Source organism: Coptis chinensis, chromosome 4 (genome assembly GCF_015680905.1).
Source record: "Coptis chinensis isolate HL-2020 chromosome 4, ASM1568090v1, whole genome shotgun sequence".
NCBI lineage: Eukaryota > Viridiplantae > Streptophyta > Magnoliopsida > Ranunculales > Ranunculaceae > Coptis > Coptis chinensis.
Genome location: NC_141459.1, coordinates 72,569,807 through 72,592,458, shown reverse-complemented (window position 1 = coordinate 72,592,458; position 22,652 = coordinate 72,569,807). Strand labels below are relative to the sequence as shown.

General features: G+C 36.5%; 2 protein-coding genes and 1 non-coding gene across 3 annotated transcripts; all 3 read right to left on the bottom strand.

Annotated features, from left to right (window-relative positions):
- Window positions 1–4,128: 4,128 nt before the first annotated feature.
- TRNAV-UAC (transfer RNA valine (anticodon UAC)) lies at window positions 4,129–4,201 on the bottom strand. The gene has a single exon. It is a non-coding gene; the product is annotated as a tRNA-Val (tRNA).
- Window positions 4,202–4,428: 227 nt separating this feature from the next.
- On the bottom strand, window positions 4,429–7,138 carry LOC147504704 (cytochrome b6-f complex iron-sulfur subunit, chloroplastic-like). Its single transcript, XM_086557481.1, has 5 exons — window positions 6,709–7,138; window positions 6,350–6,591; window positions 5,358–5,475; window positions 5,022–5,204; window positions 4,429–4,644 (listed from the first exon to the last, which is right to left on the bottom strand). The coding sequence occupies exons 1-5, from the start codon at window positions 6,745–6,747 to the stop codon at window positions 4,543–4,545; spliced, it is 684 nt and encodes a 227-aa protein (XP_086413607.1). The 5' UTR covers window positions 6,748–7,138; the 3' UTR covers window positions 4,429–4,542.
- An 8,574-nt stretch (window positions 7,139–15,712) lies between these two features.
- On the bottom strand, window positions 15,713–16,555 carry LOC147504703 (uncharacterized). Its single transcript, XM_086605323.1, has one exon. The coding sequence runs from the start codon at window positions 16,553–16,555 to the stop codon at window positions 15,713–15,715; it is 843 nt and encodes a 280-aa protein (XP_086461449.1).
- Between the last annotated feature and the right edge of the window lie 6,097 nt (window positions 16,556–22,652).

Sequence of the window (22,652 nt, the reverse complement as noted above, 5' to 3'; positions counted from 1 at the left end):
AGGGAGATAAGGACTGTGAGATGAAAGGATGATCAACAGAGAGGAGAGAAAAGGAAGGGATATAAAAAGGAAGAGAATGAGAAAAGAGAAGAGGAGAAAAAACCATTTTTACAAGGTGTAAATCCAAGACCAAAACATATTTAAGTGTAGTGAGTTTAGTAGGTATAAAACCGGTTCACACATAAACCAAAATTCCTCTAATAAAAAAAAATGATTTTCTCTTTATAACAGTGGATTATAAAGTAACGTTTTTTTTTTGTACGAGTAATCTACTACTAATTAACTGAAAATTCAAAACTGAGCAATGCTATGTAAATAGCTACTCTTTTAATACAGGATTTGAGTTTAATCTCCCTGGTTAAAAATCCGGTCCATTAAAACCCCCTCAAATCGTAACAACTCACAAAACCTCCCTGCTTTTAAGAAAATATATAGGAAACTGATAACCCACTTAACAAACCCATGAATCCTTCTATTTTCTCACTTCCTTCTCTCTAGCTTTTTAGATCTGAAATATCTTCTCATGCAAATCTAAATTTACATAGTTCAGGAGAATAAAGTGGACGAATCATCAAAAAAAGAAAAAATGAAGAACTCTACAATTTCGAAAAAAAACTTAAAATCCAAACAAAAAAATAATCAAACTTTCAAGTTCTAAAAGAGATGGAGATGAAATTGAGAAGATGGCTGCTCCAAAAACTATGGCAAACAAACCAAATCTAGTGAGAATCTTCAACCTTTAATCTTATTTTTAGAAATTTGTATGAAAAAATGAATTTTCATATGCGAGTTAGTTTATAAATACAAATTTACATTTGTTTAGTGATTTTACTCTATATTTTATAGTTTTCATAGTTTTGCAATTTCAAGTTTGGGTTTATTCTGAATTTTTATGTTTGTGTATGTAGTAGTTTTACCATGCATTTTTATATTTTTGTAGTAGTTTTTTCTTTACATTCTTAAATTTGCGTAGTGTTTTTACTCTACTTTTTCATGTGTGGTGGTAGTTTTACTCTGCAATCTTAAAATTCACTCTGCAATATTAAATTTTCATAATAGTTTTACTCTGCAATCTTACATTTTCATAGTACTTTTACTCTACAATCTTAAATTTGCATAATAGTTTTACTCTGCAATCTTAAATTTTCATAATAGTTTTACTATGTAAATATAGATTTACATATACATGACTATGTAAAAATACATTTACATTCTGTCAGGTGTCGAGCAATTTTAATTACCAAAAAGTTACTATGTAAATGTAAGTTTTCATAGGTCAAGTTACTATGTAAATATAGATTTACATATATAATGACTATGTAAAAATACATTTACATATATTCTGTTAGGTGTCAGGATAATTTCAGACCAAAAAGTTACTATGTAAAAGTATCTTTACACAATAATACAAAACCTCTTTTAACTAACTATTTTAAAAATCTCCAACTAAAAATCGTAACATATAAAATCCAACATCAGAAAAAAAGAAAGCAAAGTCATCGACATCTCGTTTTTTATATACAAACAACATCAAAGAATTGATCAAAGAATGCAAAATCATCAACATCTTGCTTTTATATAAGAGCAACCATCAAAGAACAAATAATTGAATCGGTGCAGAGCATGTTGTAGGAGTAGAGCCCACTCTTGGGTTGTGGTGGTCATAGCAAGGGTGTTTGTTATTCTTCCTACCTAGGGGTGATAAAAGGGCCGGGCCGGGCTAGCCCGGCCCTCAAACCATAAAAGCCCTCATGATTGAGGGCCGGGTCAGCCCGCCCCTATTTGATATTGAGGGCCGGGTTGAGTAGGGTCAAGCATGAAAACTCAAGCCCTTAACCCACCCCTCGGCCCTCATTTTTTCGGGCCCGGTCTAATTATACTTCACTATTTTTTTTTGTTTTTTTTTTTGTAATTGATTTAATGATATGTATATAAGTATACAAAACTAATTCTTATATCTTTAGAAAAAAATAGATAGAGATGGTGGAAGAGATGATATTCTTAAAATATCTACATTTTTAATACTTAACTATGTTGTTAGGTTGGATTTGCTTTATGTATGACTTATATATATATTATTAAATCAATTACAAAAGTGCATATATTATATTATGTTATAATTTATCCCCTATTGAAAACTAATTTAATAATTTTTTTTATACAATTTAGATAATTATAGTATAATACATAAATATAATGTAAAATAACAAGAAAATATGGTTTTCTTTTAGGGTTTACACAAATATATAGTATAATACATAAATTATCACCTCTATTTTGGGTTTACACAAAATAATCATAATTCACTTTTCTTTTTATATTTGAACTCTTTTACTCAAATTACAAAATACCTCATATGATATGTGGTAAACTACTATTATTAAACATCATTTGTAGTGAAAATATTTAGTTCAAATAGGGATAATTGTGGTACCTTACATATATAATGTAAAAAAATAAAATATATCTTATCGAAAAAAAAAAATACTGAGGGCCAAAGTGAGGGCTTGGAAGGGCCAAATGCGGGCCGGGCCTATGCTCCAGAACCTAGACCCTAGCCCGCCCCTAACAAGCATGAGGGCCGGGCCAGCCCACCCCTCAAATCTGTGAGGGCCAACTTTTGAGGGTTTTGACGCGCATTTTTTAGGGCCGGGTTGAGGGCCTGAGGGCCAAATTATCACCCCTATTCCTACCTCTTGCAGCACCAGTGCTCTGCTTCCGTTTCTTGTCTGGTCTCCCAACTCTCACCGACTAGACATCATTTTCATAATTTTCCCATGGATCTTGTCCACCATTACAGTGATAGGCAAGTGGCGTTCTAGCAGAATCCAAGAGTTTAAGCTTGCGGTGGCCATAGCAACGGTACTCACTTTTCACCCAACAGAAGCACGCCAAGGATTGAAGCTCCGAGTTTGTCTCTATCACACTTCAAAGAACGAATTAAATGAAATGTCCAATGGATAAAGGAATAAAATCCGACTATTTCCCCCCTTAAAATCCATAATAATACAATTAGCGCTAAGACGAACACTAGTTAGGATTTTGAAACAAATGACAGAAAAGCACAATCCCTCCATTTCACTGCATTTACAAAAACAATGCCAAAACTGATGAACACTACACAAATCTAACTTTTCATAGTAACAACACCAAAACTGATGAATCACTACGAAAATTTTACTTTTCATAACAAATTCAAAATCTAATAGAAACACATAAAACCAAATTAAAACAAAGCGAAAGTAATATCAAGATGTATAATTGCATAAAACTATAAAATACGAAAGAAACAAGAAGCATTAATTGGATAGAGTTCGTAATCAAATTGAGAAAGCATTCAATACAAATTTGAAGATGATCGAGCTGAAAATATATACCACTTTCTTCAATCTCTCAGATGTAAGAATAACCATTTTACAATTCTTCAATGTCAAATCTTGTTTCTTCAATGGCCAAACAATGAGAATCTGAGAGTGGAAGCTTGTTTCTTCAATTCAATGGTGAAACAAGAACATCACTATTTCGGTGTTCTTCATTTTTATTTATTTATTTATTTTTTGTAATTCTCGGTTCGTCAATCTTAAATCTCTATTTCCGTGAAAGGGTAGAAAATGAAACAATTTTGGCGAGGATATTAAAATTTGACCGAGATTTAATTACTTTTACAAAAACAGGAAGGTTACATATAAATGGCTTAAAAATAGGGGGGGTTTAGTGGGTATTGGCGATTTGAGGGTAGATTAGTGTAACGGGTTCTGAATGAGGGAGGTGAGCCTCATTTCTTGCACCCCCCCCCCCCTGACGATGAGCCAATTAGGATTTCCCCCCATAGATGGGGAAATTAGCCTACCCCCTTGACGATGAGCCAATTAGAATTTCCCTCTATAGATGGGGAAATTAGGGTCTCTCCCCAATTATACCCAAAAAAAAAAGTCAACTTTGGGGGGGGGCGGGCTAATCTACCATCTAGTAGGGGAAATTCTTATTGGCTCATCTAGTGTGTGTGTGTGGTGGTGGTGGGAGGTGGTCAAAATAACAATTGTTGCTGCCCAGGGGGGAAATTCTAATGGGCTCATCTAGTGTGTGTGTGTTGGAGTGGGGTTTGAAAAATTGAGTCAAAATAACAATTGTTGCTGCCCAGGATCGAACTGGGGACATTTAGCGTGTAAAGCTAACGTGATAACCACTACACTACAGCAACTTTGGTAGCAATACGACCGTTTTTAAGTATCCCTTTCGTTAATAATGTTTCTAGCATCTGAATAGCTCAACGTCGATGAACCTGGTGACCTGGTGATAGAACTCTAAACTCTTACACAAACGTGGGTGCCAACCTAACCTGAAGAAGGCTTTGGTTCCAGCACCCATGAAGTACACAGACCTCCACAGAACATAAAATTGAAAAACTGAATTGTCAAACAAGGGGAAGAACCAAAAACAGATATCACACGATTAATTGTAAAATTTAAGAGATTACAAAACGTATACATCAATGGTAGAAAACGTATACATCATTACAAGGTTGATTTTACAGAACCACATCTAAGCCCACCATGGATCTTGGCCTGTTCTGAAATCAGTCTCAACCCATGGAACAAACAACACCTTGCCATCATCAATGTCAGCATGTGCCAATGCCAATGACTGTAAAAAAAGGAGTAAAATTACGATCGAAGAAAGCATTTACCTTGATTAAGAAAGAAAAAGAATTTCGACGAACAAAAGGTGAGAAGAAACATATCAAAGTATCTGACACAGTTGCTAGGAAAGCTGCTAGGTTGCATTTAAATGAGTGAATTTTCTATAATGGCAAACCCCCACGGAATGATAAATAGGAAGTTCCTTTAGGCCTACACTATAGGGGTGCATGAGTAATTCAAGGTACCTGTGCACCTTGAAAGCTGGTAATTCTTTTTATTTTATATTTTTCTTTTGATATAAATATTTAACTTATCCAACAAAAACAAAAACATCTCAAAGCATAACGAAACAAATATGTTTATGAATATAATCTTCCTTACCAGAGGAGCAGGTCCTCTAACAACTAGGCCTTGGTTGTTGTACTGGGAACCATGGCAAGGGCAGATGAATTTGTTCTCAGCTTTATTAAATGGAACGACACACCCGAGGTGAGTGCACACAGCATTAATTCCGTAGGTTGCAAGAGTTTTGTCACTCTCCACAACAAGGTAGGTAGGATCTCCCTGAAAGAAGACATTGATAAGGATTTAGAATGATGAAGAACTTCAAGGTAAATCTCTCTATTAAGGATGCATAGAATGTGGAAATGTTCCAGACTATGTAGACCATGGGAACACGAATAGTAAGACCGTAATGGTAGTTCAGATAGGCCTCACCTTTAACCCTTGTGTAAGAGTTCTGTCACCAGGTCCATGGGCCTTGAGCCATTCAGCTGCTAGAACATCATTACCAAGTGCATCCTTAGCAACGGTTCCACCTCCTGCACCTCCTGATCTGTTTTGGTATTCCATTATTTTTGTTCAAATGAAATCAAGAGAATGCACAAAACAGACAACATACAATAGGTACGCTAACAACAAAATTTTAACTAAATAGTTCATGTGTAAATTATAATAAGATAAATTAGATCTGACGAGTATACAACTGTACACTTTTAGATTAAGCTGTGGTGATATAAGTTGTTTATTCCCGCCATTGGTATTTCATTTCTCTGTACTATCATTTTCAGGTTAAGCTACGACAGTTGGTTCGGTATCGACCTACATTCACCTGATTATCCATTTTAATTGCCTACAGGGCTTGGATACATTCTTTGTTCACAATTTCTACCCACTAAAGTATTGAATGAGCAGGCAACTATACTTATCACTCAGACTCTTTAAAGTGAAGAATAGAAACCAAATAAGTCTCTTATAGTCTTATAAACTCAGTTTACTAGCAATACAGAGCTGAAAATGACCATATTCACAAGCCAGGCAACACATAATAACAAATCTTGTTTATTAGAAACACAAAAACATGAGACGAAGTTCACCAACATATCCATTTGATGGTATATATGTTAGCCAGCCAAACCTACATTTCTCAGGACCAGAAACAGGACTGCAATGTTCGCTGGTAGTCTGGTAATGCTAATACTCATTACCTAACGATACAACTTTGAGTTAAATAGCATCAAAATCTAGGAAATAAAAAACATTGAATATTGCCATGTGAAAATACTACATGCGAAAACACGATAACTAGAACACAAAAGTTGCATAATTGCATTTGAAAAATTATACTAACAATAACTTCTATATGCAAACCCAGTTTCTTGACCATTTCAATTTATATTGCAAGAAGAGAAAAAGAGAAGTGAACTTACCCTGGTGGAGCAAAGAAAACGGCATAAGGAACTAGCATTCCTGCAGTGGGAAGTGACAGTGCACCAAGGAGAAGTAAGTTAAGAGTCTCCCTTTTGCTCATGTCAGGCACCCTATCAGCTGGGATACTTGTGGCCATGCATGTAATATTCCTGCCCTTCTCCTTTCCAATCAGATTGGTCTTTGTGGATTTCAACATAACAGCTTGGCATGGAGAGAACATCCCATTCTTACTGGAACATAGCTGAAATTCAAAGACAACAAAGTAAAGACAGCCTTGAATTCAAGCTGAAATGTAATACAAGATACCAGTCTACAAAGTTGATTTCTAACTAAAAGTAGTTAGTACTTAGTAGTGTACCTTTGAAGGAGTACATGGGGATAGAGTGGTGGTAGCCATGGCTTAGATTCTCTAGAGGAGTTAGAGGTGAGTTTTGAGATAAATGGAGGGAGAAAAAGGGGTCGGGGTAGTCATGGACTCATGGTAGCATGTTGATAAGATAGTACGTGGCCGATTGACAATAGATGGAGAAACAGAACCACATATTTATGATCTATTTTTTTTCAATTTGAATCAAAGATGTGTTTGTGGGCTTGTGGCAAGCACAAGTCCGGCCCAGTAATTCTCAAGTAGAATATAAATCAGCAACAGGTTTACTGAGGTTTACTTTCAGGCATCCGTGTATCTCATCAAGATTCAAGTAAAAGATCTTTGAAAGCTATTCCTGCTGTGGTATTGGCACTCACATTACACAAAAGGCATTATCTAGGTTACGGGACTTTCATTTTTCTTTAGCAACCTTGTAGTTTGCAAAGAAGTTTTCTAAAGATGGCAATGAAGAACTAGTATAGAAACTAATGAACACAGATCACGATCAACTTGAATTGAGTTTTATTGCTTAAGAACAATGGAGTTTACAATTTCTTCACTTTCTCTCTCCTATGCTCTAGTTTACAGATTTTCTTCTAATGTAATCAGAATGAATCATTTTCTTCTTTTCCAATCTTTATATAGTGCTACCCTTATAGTTTTGTCCAATCAGTTTATGTCACGTGTCCCTTCTCTTTCTCTTCTTCATTTTTCCGCTTAAAACCTATAACATACAAACTATATTGCGAAATATCGACAATTATATCGATATTTCTTATTAACTACGATATTTAGGCTGGAATGTCGGGCTGACGATATTTGCCCATGACATCGCCCCCTCTCGAAGCTTTCAAATTTCGATCAAGAAAAATTTGAATTCTTCGAGAACCAAAATTGAAATTTTCAAAATTGAAAATTTCAAAATATCAAGCGGTTACATCTGAAAATGAACAATTATCACGAAATATTAGATATAAAAGCTTTCAATCGCTTTCTCTCTCTTCACTTATTCACAAAAAAGCTAAAAACAACCCGAAAAGCTTCAACTTGGCTCTTTCCGCTGTCTTCAACATCAAATCTTTTTGCACACTTGTCATGTTAGTTAACATAAACACTTAATATGCTATTTTTTGTAAAAAATTTTATTGTTGTCCTTAATTATCTTGAAGTATCACTCCTGTTTCCCTTTCTAAATTACTAGAAATTAGGGTTAGGGTTTTGAGTTTAAACGTACTATTTGTATATGTCTATACTAATTAGACCTTGAATTATAATTTTTGACAGTATGGCTAAGAGAAAAACTTGTGTTAACTTTAGACGCACCCTCTCGAAACAATCCTGGCTTCTACGTCAAGAACGCATGCTTTTGAGACACACATCCTTACCTCAAATCCTGACATTGTCACCTCGAAACCTCAATATAGTTACAAATAATATATTATACAACTATACAGAGTATATCGATAGTAGCACAGATACAGGATATACTTCTAATAAAAAAATTATTGTTTCTAGTGATATCGACATGTTGTCCGAAAGTACCGAGTCTACAACTCAAAACAACTCATCCTCCTCAGTTTCGACATCACAAAGGACTATAACTGATGTACCTGAGTGGCACACCACGTATTTGGTTGAAGGCTTAGCATGCCATCCCTTCGATACTGCGACCTCGGAGTCCAACCACGAAGTTATGGATGATGATAGTATATGGAGTAGTGGTTTGAATCCTTGCTTTCCAAAAAGACCCAACTTAGATATAGTTAGAGCTGCCTACCAGATACCAGACAATATCAACCTTCGACATTACGCTGGATGTAGGAAAGGGACTAGATGCCAAAGTGGCAATCCCCTAACAACCATCATCACTGTTGGGCAACTAGCTGCTGGCTTGCGCCTTCCCCTATCTGACCTCGATCGATCAGTATTAAACTATCTGACCATCTCTCCCGGCCAAGGCACAGGCAATTTTTAGAGATTGTTGTATATTTGTAACTATTATAATTCTCACCTTGAACCTGATGTACAGGCATCCCAAAAAATTCGCCTCATCAACATTCAAAAACACTATACCTTTGTCGAGCGTGTTGAAAAGAATAAAAACAATGTACCGGAGCCTAGCGGCTACTTTTATCCCAAAAAACAGAATAATCGCGCAGGCATCATAAGGAAAAATCGAGATAGTGACTTCAGATGGCCATTATATCCTATCATTGTTTCTTGGAAATGGGATTCATCTGCTTCAATCGTTGTGCCCTCCTTGGCCCATTCTGTCTTTAACGTTGGAGGTACGTTATTTTACGAATCTCCTTTCTTGAACCAGTCTTTTAACCCTCTATCTTGGATAGATTATCTGATTGGTCTATCGTTGTGACCTTATTTTAGTACGAAAACCTGCATCGATGAGAAGTCTTGGAGAATTCACTAGGGTAATGGATCTTTTAAGAGGCACTGAAGAAGAAATATCTGCTAAAACTGGTGCTGACAGATATGGTAACCCTTCCTCGAAGGTCGTTCTACAAGATATTGACAACTATGTTGCCCCTTTGTACTACTTGAAAAGCAAAGTGCTAAAAGGTCAAGATCCTTCACCTTCGCAACCTATTATCCCCTCTAAAGCTGCTCTGCTTTCATTACTGCCTTGCTCATATGAAAAAGGATTTAGGAAAATTTTTGATGCTTCTGAATTACCTATAAATACTCATCGATGTTATTTTGATTATGTGATAACTGGTTTTAAAATGACTAAAGATCTCTTTCCCAAGATCAAACAAGAAATTCCAGACTTCTATAATTATCCCCTTTTGCACGATGTGTTTGATCAACATTCCTTATTGTACACAGATATGGCATCTCGCATCCCCCATGTTCAAGATAAACCCTCCAAATCTCTGGACAAGTTTTTGACCAAGGAAAAACCAACAGGTGGCAGTTCTTCCCAAGTTCCCACTTTTTCCAAGGAGAAAAATGTCGACACTGGTCTTCATTCCAAGAAAAGAAAAGAACCTTGCCATACTGCAGCACCACCAGCCTTAAAGACAAGTAAGGCTACAAAAACGACTACCAATATTGCACCTGTTAATGTGCCCTCCAAATCTTCAACTATTCCAGCCAATACTAAGACTACTGCTTCTGGCTCTTCTTTTCCAACTGGCGATTTCGAGGTTAATTTTGTTCTTCGAGACCAGACAAAAGTCCCGAAATCTGCTTCTTTGTTTTCTGATCCTCCGATACCTGGCCTCGGAGAAGCTCTTGTTCTGAATACTATACTTTCTCGAGATAGATCACCATGTTTGAGATTGGCATAGATGAACGATTCCAACTTTTGTGTTCTTCTATTGAAAAAGTAAGTATCTATCACTGGCCTTACTCTTATCTTAATTTATTTATTCTGTGTACTCATTAACTATATCTCAATCCCAGGTTAAAGTTGCTGCTGTCAGGCAATTTGATAATGAAATGGCTAGCTTTTGTCGTTACTAGGACGAGAATGAACAATTGAAGAAAGACAAAGAAAAACTTCAACAATCTTTTGAGAAAATCCAGAAAAAGCATGCTGACGAGATGAAGAAATATCTCGACGAACATGCCGAGCTGCAAAAGAAACTGTAAATCTCGTATGAAGCTATGGAGAAGGAACTTGCCCAAGCAAAAACCAACTTTGCCAATGAGAAAATAGAATGGGTAGCCCAAAAAACTGATATGGAGAAAGCCCATCTTAAACTGGCTACTAATACTGAGAACATGCAATATTGTGTGGATACCATGAAAAGCTTCAGACCATATCTTCCTGCTGATCTTATCAAAGAATATAACCTTGATTTAGATGACGAGAGCAAAATGCCCTCCGATATCTGCTATGATCTTGATGCAGATGCAGTGGACTCTGCTACACCTGCTGCTGGGGCTATCGAGACCAATATGACTATCCCAGTTTTCAATCCCGGCTCCTTCATCAGTACACCCAGCTGTTTGGATGAACCCGACCTGCGAGCTGGCCTCAGTACCCTTCTCAAGACCAAATGTCTTGATGTAAACCCAACCAAGACCTCCACCCAACTCTAGTCTCTTTGTGTTGATGTTTTGTAATTATAATATTGATGCAATGATCTGACTACCTCTTCTGATTGCTTTAAACTCCTTTTGACTTATGGAAATACAAACTTTTGCTTGTTATCATCTATTTACATATGCAATACTTTTGTCTTGCAATTTTTTTATTTTTTTTTACCATTCCAATCTTAAAATAGTAACCATACTTAATAATATTTTGAACAAACAACTTTGCCCTTCGATTCCACTCCATCCAAAAACAGTATCGATGCTCAGTAAATATTTGAAAATCAACTTTGAATTTTTGATACCACTCTAATCAAAAGCAGTATCGACACTTAATAAATATTTGGAAAATCATACTCGAGTTTCGATACCACTCCAACCAAAAACAGTATCGATACTTAGTAAATATTTTGAAAATAACTTTGATTTTCGATACCACTCCAATCAAAAGCAGTATCGATACTTAATAAACATTTTGAAAATCAACTTCGATTTTCAAGACCACTCCAATCAAAAGCAGTATCGATACTTAATAAACATTTGGAAAATCATACTCGAATTTCGATACCACTCTAACCAAAACAGTATTGATACTCAGTAAATATTTTGAAAATCAACTTTGATTTTCGATACCACTCCAATCAAAAGTAGTATCGATAGTTAATAAACATTTTGAAAATCAACTTCGATTTTTGATACCACTCCAATCAAAAAACAATATCGATACTTAGTAATTATTTTGAAAATCAACTTTGAATTTTGATACCACCCCAATCAAAAGTAGTATCGATACTTAAGCTTTTCCTCGACATATCTCCATATATATCTTTGCCTTTAAACCATAAATTTTTGACTTGGTACCGAGATGATATTAAGGATTTTTTGTTTGATTTATCACCCTTCGCCATACTTGAATATAACGAGTAAAACATATATATTTACCAATAAATAATTCTAACCAACTGGCTCATAAACCAACATTCCTTTAATCAAACTATTTTATTTACTCTTATTTAATTTTTATTCAAACTCTTAACTGTCCCGCGCACAGATAACAAAAAATTACTTTTTCATTAATATTCCTCGTTTTCTTACTCACCTACCATTAATGTTCCTCGTTTTTCTACTTTTTACCACTATAAAAACCTTTCTAACGTTTGATTCTAAACCATTTCTTACAAAAGTCATAGTGAAAATTTCTAAACTTCATTAGCTCTTATAAAAAAAAAATGTCTTTCATCTCTTTCTTTCTCCTTGTCTTAGCAATCTTCATGGTTTTGCCGGACTTCATTAGATCACCAGGGTTTTTGTTTGACCTGGTTTCGAGATGATATGAGGATCTACAGATCACCAGGGTTTTTATTTGACCTGGTTTCAAGATGAGGATCTACATATCACCAGGGTTTTTGTTTGACCAGGTATCGAGGTGAGAATCTACAGATCACCAGGCTTTTTGTTTGACCTATTGTCAATCATATAATTCCAGAAATACAAGTACCCGCTATATTTGTATAGATATTGATTTTGAGAATGATAATATCTTTATTGAATGAATAACTTTGAGTAAACACTATCCTTTATTGATAAAATGCTTTCAAGTTGCTTACATTTTGAGGCTTTGGTAATATTACACCTTCAACCGTTTTTAAGTAGTCAGCTCCATTGACTCCTACTTTGTGGATAATGTAAGGCCCCTCCCAGGTTGCTGCTAGTTTACCAGCTCCTTTTTCTTTAGTTGCTTGAGTAACCACTTTCAAGACCAAATCGCCTTTCTGAAAATGCCTTTCTCTTACTTTCTTATTGAAATCTTTTCTGAGCTGCCGATGGTAGGTGTCGAGCCTTACCCTTGCTTGATCCTTTCTTTCCTCGAGATTAAGGACTTCTGAAGCCATTACTTCATTATTTTGACCATTTAATAATATTTTGGTTCTGGATGTCGACACCACCATTTTTGATGGAGTTACTGCCTCCATGCCATAGGCCAAAGTAAAAGGTGATTCACCTGTGGCCATTCGAGGTGTCGTTCTATAAGCCCATAGAACACTGTTTAGTTCATCCACCCAAAAACCTTTCTTGTCTTCTAACTTTTTCTTGATATTATCCATAATGGTTTTATTTGTCGCCTCAGCCTGTCCGTTACCCTGAGCATAGTAAGGCGCAAATGTGAAATGTTTTACCTTGTAAGATTCCAAGAAAGCTTTCACCTTTCCTCCCTCGAACTGCGGCCCATTGTCTGAAATAATGGCATATGGCAACCCATATCGACATATGATTTGTTCAAAAAGGAAGTTTATGACATCATGTTCTTTGATGTGCTGCAAAGCGATGGCTTCTACCCACTTTGTGAAATAGTCTGTGACCGCCAGCAAGAATCTTCTTTTGCCACTTCCTGGTGCTAGAGGACCTATAATATCCATACCCCATAGAGCAAACGGCCAGGGGTTTGAAACACAATGTAACTCCTCAACTGGAACATGTATGGCTTTCCCATGAATTTGGCACTTTACACTTTTTTTCGCATATCGAAGAAAGTCTCTTCTCATTTGAGGCCAAAAATATCCTTGCCTCGTGATTTTATTAACCAACGATCTACCAGTTGAGTGGTTTCCACATTCGCCTTCGTGAAGCTCGACAATAATTAGCTGCGCTTCCTCAGATGATATGTGTTTCAAATGTGGACCTCAAAGATTCTTTCGATACAAGTTATTATCAATCAATACATATCTTTGAGCGCCAGACTTAATCCTTCTGGCCTCATTTTTGTCCTCCACTACTTTCCCATCAGCTAAATATGAGATATATGCTTCTATCCATGACGCCCCCAGTGTATCAATTTCCATGATTGCTGAGTCATCGATGTCGATGATTGGCTTCTGTTGAACTCTGATATGCAGAGTGCGACCCTCTGTGTTTCCAGCATCGCTGCAACATATGCCAAGGCATCCACATGCCTATTCTCATTTCTATTGAGATGTTGAAGTCTTATTTTACTGAAGTCCTTCAATTTAGATTTTATAAAACTCAAATAATCCACCATATTCTCACATTTTGCCGAATATCCTCCATTGATCTGGCTGACCACGAGCATCGAGTCATTGAAGATCGATAACTCTTTTATATTGAGAGATTTAGCCATCTCGAGACCAGCTATTAAGGCTTCATACTCAGCCTCGTTATTAGACGCATGGAAACCCAATGTTATTGCTATTTCGAGTCTTTGATTTTCAGGAGTAACCAACACCACTCCAATGCCACACCCCTTACCTCCAGAGGATCCATTGACAAATAGTCTCCAACCATTTGTTCCAGCCCATGGATCGTCTGTATCGATAATATCCTCAGGCTCCTACATCATTGAAAACTCCTCTTCTTCCATTCCCCAACTGGCATCCTCAGATGAAAAATCAGCCAGGAAGTCGGCCAGTACCTGACTTTTTTCTGATACGCGGTTTCGATACTCGACTCCGAATTCATTTATTAGTACATACTATTTAGACTTCCTTCCCATTTGCTTTAATGGGAGATTCGTCATCACAATCACTGAATGTGCTTGAAAATATGGTTTTAGTCTCTGAGATGAGAATAAAAGTGTCAGGGCATATTTTTCTAGCATTGAATATCAAGTCTCAGCCTCGGGCATTGTTTTACTTTGAAAATATACTGGTCTTTCCAACCCATTTTCAACATTCACGAGGACATAACTTATAGCAAAATCTGATACAGCCAAATAAAGGAGCAAACTTTCTCCCTCATCTGGTTTTGTGAGTGTTGGCATTTCTTGTAGATATTTCTTTAGTTCAGAAAATGCTTCTTCACATTCCTCATTCTAACTGAATTTAATATTCTTTTTAAGCAGTTTAAAAAGTGGCTTACATCGATCAGATGTTCTGGGTATGAATCTATTGAGCGCCGTTATTCTTCCAGTCAACCGCTGTATTTGCTTTCGATTTATAAGTGATGACATTTACTGAAGCGCTCGTATTTGATCAGGATTAGCATCAATACCTTGTTTCGTAACTATGTATCCCAAAAATTTTCCATAACTGACCCTGAAAGTACATTTTTCGAGGTTAAGCTTCATATTAAACTCTCTCAACATTCTAAATACAGTGTCGAGGTCCTTTACATGATCTCCAACTTTCATAGATTTGATGACCATATCATCGATATAGACCTCGACAATACATTTGATGAGTTTTTTGAACATCTTCTCCACTAGCCTTTGGTAAGTGGCTCCAGCATTCTTCAACCCAAATGACATTCTTATGAAGCAGTATATTCCTCCATTAACCATGAACACCTTTTTTAATTGGTCTAGCACAACCATTATAATATGAAAGTATCCTGAATAACCATCGCAAAAACTGATCAACTCGAAACCAGCAGTTCGGTCGACCAATTTATCAATTCTAGGCATGGGATAATGGTCCTTTGGACACTTTTTATTTACATTGGTAAAGTCGACACAAATTCGAACTCTACCATCTTTCTTGGGTATAACCACTATATTTGTTACCCATTCAGAATGCTTGACTTCTCTGATGATGCCAATATCTAACATCTTTTGTATCTCCGCTTGCACTGCTTCTTTGTACATTGGTCTCACCTTTTGATGCACTGGAGTTGCATTTTCTTCCATATTGAATTTGTGCGAACAGATATCTGGATCGATACCGGTGAGATCCGACATCGACCATGCAAAAACATTTTGATTCTCTTTCAAAAATACTACCAACTCCTTTCTTATATTTACAGCCATTTCTGTACCAATGAACGTATGATGCTCACTTTCTTTTATACCGATATTAATTTTCTCCACTGCCTCTATGGTTTTTCTTTCCCATGGTGGTTCTTCATGTTGCTTCAGCTCTTAAGTAAATTTTACCTGCTCATGTATCTGCATATTAGTGTCGACAAGCAAAGCTTTCTGTAACTGCTAGTTAAAGCTTTCCAAGACACCCCCAGTGTATTGGTTCTTCGCCTTCATCATCCCCTTAACAGTGATAAAATTACACTTTTCTGACTCAGATTGATCACCCCTAATCTCATGCAATCCATATATGGTTGGGAATCGGATGACTTGGTAAAATGTACTGGGTACAGCACGCATTTTGTGTATCCATTTCCTTCCCAATATGGCATTGTGATCGGGCTGGTGCTTGATGACCACGAATTTCGTCATCACTGTTTGAGGTCCAGCTCGAACTGGCAATTTTATTTCGCCAGCGGGTTTTGTAGAGGTTCCATTGAAACCATATAAATTGAACTTCGGTGGTTTCAAATGAGAATCATCTAGCCCAATTCCTTTAAATGCTTTCCAAAACAGAATATTTACTAAACTACCACAATCCACTAATATCTTATGTACATCATATCCTGAAATATGCAAGGTGATTAATAAAGCATTGTCATGCGGTAACATTACCTTGGACAGGTCATCTAGCACAAACATGGTTGCCCCAGGAATGCTAGCCGACACCAACTGCAGATTCACCGGAATTGGCTCGACATTGACCTCGAGCACCTCTTTCACCGTCGATATCTTTCTAATCTTATCTCGAAGAATCTTTTTCTGGGGAATTTCTTCTTTGTAAATCATGTTTATTACCCCTAGTGGCTTCTCCCGTATGGTCGCCGTTTCTACAGATCTAACATCAGCACGAAATTCTCTGAACTTTCCATCTTTCATGAGCCTCTCTATCGCTTTTAATAACTGGAGACACCTATTGGTCTCATGGTTCTCTATCTTATGAAATTGACAATAGGGCTTGCCCTTCATTTCTCTGAGAGTGTATTTTGGCCAAATCACAAAATCTTCCTTTGCTATCTTCCGCAAGATATCTTCTGGCGTAGAATTGAGAGCTATGAAGTTACTGGGGTCGAGTTCCTCTTTCAATGTTCTCTCATGCTTTCTTCGCTGTTGTGGCTGATTATCTCAGTTTGTATAATGCTCTTGAGGTCTTTTATTATCAGACCTCGAGGAATCTCGACTTTCATATCGATCATTACTATCCTTGTCTTTTTTCCCTACATCGGTGACTTGTAATACTGTTTGGGCAGTGGCTGTTCTCAACCCTTCCTCTACTATGATATCTTTATCAACTTTATCATACAATTCTTGTAGTGTTTTAACCTCTTTCCTCAACAGATACTTGTGCATATAAGATCCTGGTATTACACCTGCTTGGAAAGCTATGATAGCTGTCATTTCGATTCATCCAACCGTTCCACTGACTAAGTCTCGGCCTTGAATCTTGCCAAGAAGTCTTTTAATGATTCTTTCTTTGCTTGTTTCAATTGGAATAAGGGCGACACCTGCTTTGGTTTCACCCTCTGGTGACCGCAATTGGTGAGAAATCTTTCTTCAATTTCACGAAAGCATGAAATGGATCCTTTAGGAATTGTGCAAAACCATTTAAGTGCTTTACCTTTAGGCTTGATGAGAACAATCGACATAAAACAGTATCCCAATATTCGGTACCCTGATATATCGAGAACTGATGTCGATAACTGAATAGATGGTCCATGGGATCCGTGACCCCCTCAAACTGATATAATTTTGGATTCTTGAACTTCGGAGGTAACGGGGCCCTTTCTATCTCCTTTCTCAATGGATTTCTACTCACATCATCTACCAGATTCTGTATCGAGGCTGAGACCTTCTCCAGCAACTGGTCTCCAAACTGCTTCTGCATCATTTCTTGCACCATTTCCTTCGTGATTGGTGCCTTAATTTCTTCTTCTTGCACCACCTTTGGTGTCATTTTCACTACCGATTGGACTTCTTCAGGATGGCTTCTTCTCACCTCCTCGAGGTGGCCCTTTCTCACCACTGGGTTACCCGAACTCGATCCCTCGCCATCCTTCTCATACATGGCGTCTTCAGCACGCCTCTCACTTTCTTCTCTCACAACTTTATTTTCAGCCATTAACATCTTATTTTGCTTTTCTAATTCAGCCATCCTTCTCAAGAAATCTTTCAAAGACACTTCTTCCTCTCGTATCTCATCCACTTCTTCCACCAGTCTACTCACTGATCCTCTAGTTCTTCGTTCTGCATTCTTAGATGCTGCCTGAGAAGTGCTTGCTTCAACAACCGTTAATGTTTTACTTGCTATCGTATGTTTGGGAGGCATCTTTAACAAGAAACCGAATATCTCTCTAAAAACTTCACTCTTCTTCACTGATCTTCTCAAAACTCCTTTAACAACACTTCACAGTAGATTCGACTTCAAAGAAAGAAGAAAAGAATGATCTTTCTTGATCTTTGAAAGCACGGACGGCGCCAATGTAGTTTGCAAAGAAGTTTCCTAAAGATGACAATGAAGAACTAGTATAGAAACTAATGAACACAGATCACGATCAACTTGAATTGAGTTTTATTGCTTAAGAACAATGGAGTTTACAATTTCCTCACTTTCTCTCTCTTATGCTCTAGTTTACAGATTTTCTTCTAATGAAATCAGAATGAATCATTTTCTTCTTTTGCAACCTTTATATAGTGTTGCCCTTATAGCTTTGTCCAATCAGCTTATGCCACGTGCCCCTTCTCTTTCTCTTCCTCCTTTTCCCCCTTAAAACCTGCAACATACAAACTATATTGCGAAATATCGACAATTATGTCGATATTTCTTATTAACTACGATATTTGGGCTGGAATGTCGGGCTGACGATATTTGCCCACGACAAACCTATTGAATTGCATGCTGGCAGAGTGGTCGATCGTGGTTCTCCGCCATTTATTTACTGTTGACTGTTAAGTGCTTCCAGTCCAACCGTTTAATGGTTTTGTAAAAATAGATTTTCTGGCTAATTGGTATATGTGCCCAGATTAATCTTTTTTACGCACACACACCCACAAAAGATAGAAAACTTCGCAATTAATTACACATCACAAAATGCAATTACATGTAGGTATCATTACACATCAACTAGTAAAACATTGCACTTGACTTTTTCTTAAGCTCATAAAAATATAACATGGTAGGCCGAAAAGTTTCACCAAATAATGTTTATGATATTGGTCCAACGTTGAACTGGAGCTGAATTGCATATACCTGTAACTTCCCACCATTGCCTCATAGCGCTCCGGCCATTAGAGAGCATATAGCCCTCACCCATTGAGAGACCATAGCGCTTCAACCAATTTCAATGTCTAACAACAAACTGTTGCATTAAGGAGTTAGATAATCGAATATAAATAAAGGACATATGGGGCACGAACAGTCAGATTTCACCCCCTTAGATGGTATACAAGGCTTCACATGCGTCTCTACTCACAAGATTCAATGACTGAAGCAGCCTAAGATACACTTCATTAGACTACTCTATTAGAACAACATCACAACTATCTTAAGGAAGAAGAGAAAGAAAGGATTTTAGGTTTCAGAAATAAGTCTTTTTGGTTGATGACTACAATCCTTTATATAAAGGTTCACTATCACTTACAAAGAGTTCACAAACCAATGTGAGACAAAAGCAATAATATAGATCGAGTGCAAAACTAGTTTCTAAGAGTTTACCAACAAATGTAGGACTATCACCTAAAACACGAGAATTTTAACAATCCTCCACTATTTCAAAATACTTATAGTCCCCCACTATTTAGGAATAAGATATTACAAAAAGGGTTAACGAAGTGTTAGAGAGAAATGAAATTACAGTGCATAAGATGTTGGTGGCTTATGATATTCACCTTTTGAGTATGTTAGATATTTGGCAAAGTGCGAATACAAAGATTTTTCCTTACTCACGATATTCGTGTGCATAGTTTTGAGTAAGGATTTCGAACCATCCTAAGTCTAGGACAACTTACAACTTGTTTTTGTTCTTTTAGGAAACTAGTGAGTAAGTTTTAAGCTATGGTTGAATTGATACTAACTACTTGGTTTCTTTTAATGCAAAAAAATGAAAACTTTAAGTTACGTAAACATGCAACTAAAACAAAGAAAAAAATTGACTTCTAGATAGGTGTGGAGAGTTAGTTCTCCTCATGTGAAGATAACCTCTATTGTATGATTCTAGGTTCTTGCATCTTAATCTTCCTAGAACTCATAGACAAGTCCTAATAAAGATTAACTTGATCCCTAGCACTATGACTCATCTCTAAGATCATATTGCTAGCATGTAGAACCAAAGCAATGACTTATCTCTAAGATCATCACCTTAATTCCTAACTAGACTCTACACCAACTACCATTTTGTGATAGGATGTAAGTCTAGTTGTTCTTCCTAAACAACTTACTAAAATCACATCACAAAGATTATCCTTCACATGAGCATCATTAACCCCCCCCCCCACAAAGGGAAGGTTTTAGCTCATGATCCTAGGGATAGAAATGAAAGATGCAAAATAGAAATGTAAAATGAGAGAGAGAACAAAAAGAGAAAGAAACTAAAGAAGAAATTACTTACCTTAAGAAAATTAGATTTTATTTAGAAGAAGAAGAACAAAAGTTTCTTCCATTAAAACTATTACAAGTTTTTCATAAAAACTAAAAACTAAAAACTAAACTAAACTAAGGAACTAAAAAAAACAATGAATGATAAAGGAAAAGAAGTCAAGGGAGTAAATGGAGTGCATTCCCCCTTGTTTTGTTTTTTTCCTTCCTTTCTAGAATTCTCCCCCTCATCCCATGTGAAAACACACACACACATTTAATTCACTTTTATCCACCACATTAAAACAAAGTGACACCTTGTTTTTATTTTTTCACTATTAACACCTAATCTTATTAATTACATGCAAGGTGTCAATTTTGCACCAATAATTTGGCACTTTTGTCTTGACATACTCCATGATTGATGACTCATCTCTTCTTGTGGGTCTGAAAGTTGGGTTTATGTGCTATGTCCATTAGTGGGTCCAGACGTCGATTTCTGCAATTTCTGGCCTAAGGTAGAGCTAGTCGTGCTGATCATCTGGGCAGCTTACTTGTCTAAATCGGAGTCCAGGTTAATGAGATATGAGCTCCGAAAGTTTACGCTTTCCTTTACATAGTCCCATTCTGACTCGATTCTGTCATGTTTGAGTCCCCAGCTTTGATCCGTCTTTGTTTAGCTTCACATGGTTGATTTGGAAGAATTCATATATACATCGTTCCCCGTGTTTTAACGCAGGTTTAACCAATATTTTCATGTTTACTGCGAAGACCTGCAAAAGTACAAAAATATACTTATTTCATTATTATTAAACACATAATTAACCAAATTTATATGTCTCAATGGGGTTTAATATTACAGTTTTGGGTGCTTATCAGCTTACAGGCTTAAACTAGTCATAGGGCAACAAATCATATCTCACGTGAAAATAGTAGAATAAAATCTTTAAACCAACATTCCCTTGTAGCGAGATAGAGGACATGCACCTACACTGCTCTTTCATTGTATTGTTTCTTTTGTAGTGTTGCGCTTTTTAGCCCTGCGCTGCCTGTGCTACATGAATTGTCACAGCCCTATTTTCTAAACAATTAAAATAAATGAATATTTGAAATATAAATATCTCAAACATCACTTGGTTCAATTGTCTAAAAACCCAGGCTATGACGGGGTGGATACAACACATGTCAAAACCTAAAACCCACATCATAAAGAATCTTAACAACAAAAAAATCTCCAAAATTCTCTTTATTACTTTATGCAAGTCTATCTTCCATAAAAAATCATCAATATAACATTCTAAGAATAACAGGTTCTCAACATCGTATTCTCATGTCATATGAAAAGAAAACTACGTTATTACATCCTTTCAATAAGAATCAGACCTAAAAGAAAACTAATGGACTGCTCCAGGCACGAATCCCAATCAAACGCCGCGGTTCTACTGCCTTCCACCTATGTTCCCAAGAACACACCCACGTTGCCAAAACAAAGCAAACATGGGTCAGCAAAATGGAATTTGCTGGTATGAGTAGACTAACCACATAAAACCATTATCATACTTTAATCATTCAAACAATCACTTTATATTATCCCATAACTTAATCATTCACAGCTTGGAAGACAGGTAGTTCCGTCATTTTAACCGGCATAATTTCTTCCCAAGCAAGACTTTCATTATATTAATTAATTCAAATAACTCGTTTTAATATCTAAATCATTTAATTAAAACTTACCGATATCCACTGCTATATAAGGGTAGGACCGCGTCCCTGCACAAAATGTTATTAAGTCCTACCCTCCTACAAAAGAAAGTTAGAACTTCTATATAACATTTGTAGATATTATATTAGGCATTCAAAAGAAAACCCAAACACTCACATAATCAAATTAATACCACTAACCCGCAAGGCGAATACTTTAGTTCCTTTCTAGGGCAGTCCAAACAATCTGGTCATTCATGGCACATTCAATGAATACCCGGGTCATTCATGACACATTCAATGAATACCCCTATATAACGCTAACGGGCCATTTATGGCACATTCAATAAATGCCCACCTAATATATGACATCAGCAGTCATAAAACTAAATTCTAAAACTTGTGGCGTAGAGAGTTCTAAAAGAGGTGGTAAATTTGTTTACACATTATTGAACCTTATTGTATATATCATTTCAGAGAACGTAGGAGTATCTTGTTTCATGTATATTTTAGTTTACGCGTTATTAATTTCATGGATGTATAAGTGTCATAACGTTGCATATCACAAAAACTGAAATATCACATAGCAGTTAATACACATACACACGTATATATATATAAAGGTCTTAGCCTAAAGCCAAGCAAGCTAATAGCCCTAGACCTATCCTAATAGCCCAAATCATAATCCGAGTTAAAAGATCAAATTAGGTTAACGGGTCTTAACCTGGTTTTTAAAAACAAGTAACTTTACTGTCGTTTAAGTTAACTCAGCCAAATAAGTACTCTAGAATGTCA

Coding starts and splice junctions, on each gene's coding strand:
- LOC147504703 (XM_086605323.1), bottom strand. CDS start 16,555: ATGAAGGGCAAGCCCTATTGTCAATTTCATAAGATAGAGAACCATGAG.
- LOC147504704 (XM_086557481.1), bottom strand. CDS start 6,747: ATGGCTACCACCACTCTATCCCCATGTACTCCTTCAAAG. Junction 5,205..5,357: donor CTCTTACACAAGGGTTAAAG/GTGAGGCCTATC, acceptor GTCTTCTTTCAG/GGAGATCCTACCTACCTTGT. Junction 4,645..5,021: donor TTAGAGGACCTGCTCCTCTG/GTAAGGAAGATT, acceptor CTTTTTTTACAG/TCATTGGCATTGGCACATGC.